General features: G+C 36.4%; 1 protein-coding gene across 1 annotated transcript; it reads right to left on the reverse strand.

Moving 5' to 3' along the window:
• Positions 1-1379: 1379 nt before the first annotated feature.
• On the reverse strand, positions 1380-5475 carry si:ch211-196f2.6 (immunoglobulin domain-containing protein). Its single transcript, XM_062993188.1, has 3 exons — positions 5287-5475; positions 3377-3434; positions 1380-1823 (listed from the first exon to the last, which is right to left on the reverse strand). The coding sequence occupies exons 1-3, from the start codon at positions 5403-5405 to the stop codon at positions 1557-1559; spliced, it is 444 nt and encodes a 147-aa protein (XP_062849258.1). The 5' UTR covers positions 5406-5475; the 3' UTR covers positions 1380-1556.
• Between the last annotated feature and the right edge of the window lie 1172 nt (positions 5476-6647).

Raw genomic sequence — 6647 nt, forward strand, 5'->3', positions numbered from 1 at the left:
AGTGTTTCTTGTTTTTGATATTATTGGATATTTTTTAGCAAGGAAATCAGATATGATCTTGTTGGTAAGGGGTGGTAGGGCAGTGGTAGCTTACTACCATTTGGTACTTGACTACTGTGGGGCTCTTGAGCAAGCCCCTTAGCCCTCAGTTGCTTTGTGTTCATCACAGCTGTAAGTCAGTCTGAATAAAAATGTCTGGTAAATACTTAAGTCTTTGAGTGACCTTTAAAGTCTTTAAAACTCAGAAGTAAAAAAGGAATTGATAGTGGGAAGTGAAAAAAATTAAACTTGGGTTAAAAGTCACAATAAATAGTTACATAAAAGACATGACTAATAAATGTTAGAAAAACATTATATAAAAGTAACATATTTTAAATTATTAATTTATGTTAATGGCACATGCCACACAGTTTTACTACATGCTTGTGTACACATTCCTTAATCAGCTTTTTGTTCACATTCTAAGACTAGTTCTGGACCAGCAATAAGCAGACCATGTGCAGCCTGCAACACATGGAGGTGCAGCCCACAGTGTAATATCAGACCTCTTAACACAACACATTAGTGCATTTGTGTGACCTGCAAAAGCAAATCTTCACCATTATTGTGGCCCAGAACCACTGGCTTAGATTATCTGCCCACTGTCCATCCACTTCCTGAACATGCAAATCATTGTTTTGTTTTTTTTATGAAAAATAGATCATACAAATGAGATCCAACAATAAATGAGTGTAGTAACACACAATAGAGCTGTTAAAGCTCAGCAGTTACAGTACTGGTCTTTTAATGGGAATTTGGGCCCTACCACTAACAAGCTTTCATTGCTAAAACTTAGCAAGGCCCTTAATTATTACTGCCTTAATTGTTTTTTTTTTTATGATCATATTCTTGAGATTGTCAGTTTGTAATGTATAATGTGGAGTTAAATATGGCTTCTTTAATTATGTACAAAGATAAACTAATATATATCTAATAATTTTTGGTGGATCCACCTTTTATACCCTATCATAATTTTCTCAACCAATTAATCTGATTTTTGTGGAACACTGTAACTTAAATATTCTATAAACTTTTCTTGGAGGGTGTTGCAGACATCAAATTCTAAACGTGTTTCTATTTACAAAATACAATGAGTGAAAACATTGGAAATCGTTTTATTGTACTTTTGTTAGTTAATTAAAGATTCAAGAGAATTAACAAACCATAGATTCTTCTTTTTACTGCAGTTTACCCAATTTCCCAACTTTTTTTTTCAGGAATGGGGCACTCTGGATAAACAGTTGCAAGCAATACATTTAAATGAGGAATAACAAAGTAATAGCTCAAAGGCATAAATAACATACAGCTGTCTGAACAAAAATCATACATAATAATAATAATTGAGGGCAGATGGAATGCTTTTATTTGTCATATATTCATATAAAGTGTACAGTACAATAAAATGTTTCTTCTGCTTATCAAGCTGTCTTACAAGCAAGCTGGGGTCAGAGCGCAGGGTCAGCCACTGTACATATTTGGGCAAATTTAAGCTTCTTGTGGCTTGTGTGTATGTATGATCAGGTGCTATTTTCTAGAGATAATGATGTTGTATCAGGGTCTGTCAGTTTGTCCTCCTGGTCTTTCTTTGATAGAGGGCTGTCACCAAGAAGGAAGTAAATCTGTCTTGACAGACATTTTTGTGTTGCATTCTGTTTACTTCCTTGGTATGATTTCCATAGCCTGCCATAGTGCAAATCCTCTTTGATCTTTGCATATAGTTTTTTGGGGTCGAAGCCAGAGGGTGAAGAATCATGTTGTACTTCCAGTGTCTCTTCTGTGTTAGTCTAAGATTATACATAATAAATACATGAGAATAATTTCTTAATTTCCATAAAGTTTTTGCAATGGTTCTGAACCCTAAACATATTTGGACTCTACCAAAAGGCCTGTACCCGAATACCAAGAAATTTGGTTAAGTTTTATCAATTCTGCCAGTTAGAGTGGTCAATGACATCTTAAGAGTTGTGCCAATAGTGGCTGATTAAGAGCTAGGAAGCACATATCGGGTGTGTTCAAAAACCTAGGGAGCTGTCTTGCTGTCTTACTGTCTACAAAGGCAGCTGCCTAAGTAGAGAGGATTCTAATAAGTCATCGACTCATAAGGCAAGTGATTCGAATGCACTACTTAGACAGTGATAACATCGGGTTTCGCTTACTAAGCTAACACAGTTAGCCTCATGCCATTCAAACCAATGGGATGAGGTGGCACAAATGCGCTAGCATGTAAAATAACATCTCCCTCCGTGTACCAAAAACAGTTAAACTGTCCCTGACAAGCCTGAACTTGCAAATAAATACTGTTGTACACATTTATACAAATTAAAAATCAATAAAATTTATTTAGTTTGAAAATAACTCCGTTCTTTGCTTCATATCGCCCACCATGTTTTTTATTTTTCTGTGAGAAAAGTTGTGCCGCATTAAATGCTGGGATTGCCATCACCGCTAAGGCAGCATCGGATGCTCACTCATTCTTGAGTCAAAATTGCATTTAAATTTTAAGATACCTTACTAGTGAGCATATTAAGGCATCTAGGATTTTAAACAGCCTTCTTTTCAAGAGCGTGAGTAGGACGATGTAAAATGCTGTCTATGTAGAGAGATCTCTAGGTTTTCGAACACACCCATAATGTATGCATATAATATGTATGCATAATTTTGACTCAGGAGTGTAAATATTTGTATGAATAAATGTAATAAAACGATTTATAAAAATGAACAACACTAAACTTGCGGTTTGAACATACTGATGTATTTTTAAAAAGGTAAATGTTTACTGGCTTTTTGTTTAATGTGTAAGAAACATTTTACTGAGCATTTTACAGTATATCCTGTTTTTCTCGAAAGGGGATATTAAAAATATATAAGATGATTTTTAACATACTGTGACCACTTTCAGTCAGTTCTGTGCACATTTTTTGCACTTTCTAAATATTAGCTGTTTACCGCTGATTTAGATGATTAGATGAAAGATTAGCACTGCATTGATTAAGATCTCTGGCTTTTTCCATTACTTAATGGAAAATAAAAGACAGAGTTAGTTCAGCCTATCTGAACATACTGAGTGTAGGAAATGTTAACCACATTGCATGTTCTAGTGAAAACAGGAAATTCAGTTACTCAAATCAGAGTTCTTTTATCTCAGGTCAGTTCAAAACTAACCTTAGAGCAAAATAAACGTAACCCTACTACAGAGCTTTGTAAATGTCAGTGTACACAGTTAGCTAGTTAGGAATGTACTGTATATACCAATATGTTTGTTTTACACAATCAGAAATACTTGGAAATTGCAGTGTGAAGTGTCTCAGCTGTAATTATACTTGGTTTTAGCACTTACCTCTGTAGGTGTTAATAATTCCGTGATGTATGCCTGCTGTATTTCAAGCACTCTTGTCCTAAAAAAGCATTTTCATTAAAAGAAAATGAAGAAGAAACAAATATTATGGTCATTAAAATACTTGTGTTTTAGACTTCATTGACTCAGGTTGCACATTTCATTAACAGTAAATCAATTTATTTTTTTCAGTTAATCTATAGAACATAGTGTATTGTGTCAAAAAAGGTCAACACCTTTTAATAGTTTACTAAAATAAATAAATACGAGTTTAGCCTTTGCAATACAGGAATAAATAACATTAATAATATCTCATTATAAGGTTAAACATCTCATGAAGAAGCACAGATGCTAAGAAAAATACAACAAAGCAATATACACCCATCAGCAATAATATTAAAACCACCTCCTTGTTTCTACACTCACTGTCCATGTTATCAGCTCAACTTTCCATATTGAAGCACTTACACTAGTGAATCAGTAGTTCTACAATTACTGACTATAGTCCATCTGTTTCTCTGCATGCTTTGTTAGCCCCCTTTCATGCTGTTCTTCAATGGTCAGGACCCCTACAGGACTACCAAAGAGTAGGTATCATTTAGGTGGTGGATCATTCTCAGCACTGCAGTGACACTTACATGGTGGTGGTGTGTTAGTGTGTGTTGTGCTGGTATGAGTGGATCAGACACAGCAGCGCTGCTGGAGTTTTTATACACCTCACTGTCACTGCTGGACTGACAATAGTCCACCAACCAAAAATATCCAGCCAACAGCGCCCCATGGGCAGCGTCCTGTGACCACTGATGAAGGTCTAGAAGATGACCAACTCAAACAGCAGCAATAGATGAGCGAGCATCTCTGACTTTACATCTACAAGGTGGACCAACTAGGTAGGAGTGTTTTAAAACTCCAGCAGCGCTGCTGTGTCTGATCCACTCATACCAGCACAACACACACTAACACACCACCACCATGTCATTGTCATCGCAGTGCTGAGAATGATCCACCACCTAAATAATACCTGCTCTGTGGTGGTCCTGTGGAGCTAAAAAGGTATGTAGAGAAATAGGTGGACTACAGTCAGTAATTGTAGAACTACAAAGTGCTTCTATATGGTGAGTGGAGCTGATAAAATGGACATATTCAAGGTGTTACATAAAAAGCCTTTTATAGTGCTGCACAGCAGAAGTTCATTTGTAAATGTAACCTGGGAAAAAACAAAGTGACAAAGTCTTGTTCAGATGGCACCAAAGTAAATGTTTTTGGCTTAAATTTGAAGCAATATGTGTGACCTAAATCTAACATGGCATATCAGCCAAAAACACCACCCCCACTGTAAAATAGACTGGTGGTGTTGGGGTGCTTTTTTGCAGTCTGTGAGTCTGGTCAGATTAATTAAACAATAGATAATGCTTAATACAGTGGGATATTTTAGTAAAACATGTTAAACTCTACAATAAAGTTGAAATTTGACTTTTAGCAGGACATCAATTTAATTCAAAGCAAACTGCAAAAAGCAAAACTGGAATGGAATAAAATAAAGGAAACTGATGTCCTTAAGTGTACAAAGTTTGCCAGAATTTAAAAGGATTTTGTAAATAGGAATGGGTCAAGACTACAACATTTTGGACATATCCAAAATAGTACTTTCTGTATTGTTCTCCCAAGGTGACTTGACCAATTACCAAATGGAATACAAGCTTAAAAATGACATTTGTCATTTCTGTTTTTCAATCTATTTTCAAAATTATTCATTGATACAAATCACAGTGTGTGGTGATTATTTACATTGAAAATGGTTTAGGGCACAAATACTTTTTCTTTTCTTTTATGGTTGATATGTCACACTTTATAGGATTCAGAAGTTAGTTTATTGGACCTTATCATTTTCTCAGAAACAATGGTCAGAATACCTTCTAAAGAAACATCTCTGACACAGGTAGAAAAGGATGCTGATGAATAGAAGAGAAAGAATGCATCCAACTGTCAATGCTCCAAGTTGCCTAAGTAAACCCAGCTTAGTGACCGGCATCTGGACTTCAGCTGCCAACAAGCACACAGAGAAAATTGTGTAAGTGTAAAAGTTTTACATTTTTTATACAAAAAATGTCACCACCTAGAAAATATTAAGTAAACCAACACACACATTTATATGTGTGTGTAAATATACATAGACCTACGCTTAATCACACATAAGTATATATAATAACATTTTATAATAACATTAAAAATAGAGATTCAGACCCATTTTGTTTGCTGTAATTTTTCTTCATTTGTGTCTAAAACTCAGTAAGAAGCTTGGCACAACCTTGAACCTTTTTAGAGTTGGCTGTCTGGCCAAAACAGGCATTCTGCTGGAAAGGGCCTTGGAGGGAGTTCAGAAATAAGCCAATGGTCACTCTAAGAGAGCTCCAACAGTAATGTGCAGACTTTATGGCAAAACGAAAGCCACTGCTGAGTGACAGGCATAGGACAACCACTTGGAGTTTAATAAATAGCATTTATAAGAAAGGGAAAAGACACTTACGTCTGATGATCCTAAACACTTTGAACAGAACATCACATTAACTGGCTAATACCATCCCTACAGTAAAACATGGTGGTAGCGTCATGCAATGTGGGTGCTTATTTCGTGATAGAGGGCGTTACGGTGGCTCAGTGGGTAGCACTGTCGCCTCACAGCAAGAAGGTCCTAGGTTCGATCCCCAGGTGGGGCAGTCCGGGTCCTTTCTGTGTGGAGTTTGCATGTTCTCCCCGTGTCCGCGTGGGTTTACTCCGGGTGCTCCGGTTTCCTCCCACAGTCCAAAGACATGCAAGTGAGGTGAATTGGAGACACTAAATTGTCCAGGACTGTGTTCAATATAACCTTGTGAGCTGATGAATCTTGTGTAATTAGTAACTACCGTTCCTGTCATGAATGTAACCAAAGTGTAAAACATGATGTTAAAATCCTAATAAACAAACAAAAAATGTTGTGATAGGAGGACTAGTGTGAATTAAGGAACATACTGTATAAATTTAGCCAAATACTCAAACCGTCTTGAAGAAAAACTCAGGCTGGGGCAACAGTTCACCTGTTTTACACAACAATGAGCCAAAGCATACAGTCAAAACAACAAAAGAGGACTGGACGCTAGTCTCTAAATGTCATTCATTGTCCCAGCTAAATATGTATAAAGACCTTAAGATCAAGGTTCACAGACGCTTGGCATCCAATTTCCCTGAGCTATACGAATCTGTCTTTGAAAATAAGGTGTGCAAAGCTTGTGGATAC

The sequence above is a fragment of the Trichomycterus rosablanca genome, chromosome 4, assembly GCF_030014385.1.
Source record: "Trichomycterus rosablanca isolate fTriRos1 chromosome 4, fTriRos1.hap1, whole genome shotgun sequence".
Taxonomy (NCBI): Eukaryota; Metazoa; Chordata; class Actinopteri; order Siluriformes; family Trichomycteridae; genus Trichomycterus; species Trichomycterus rosablanca.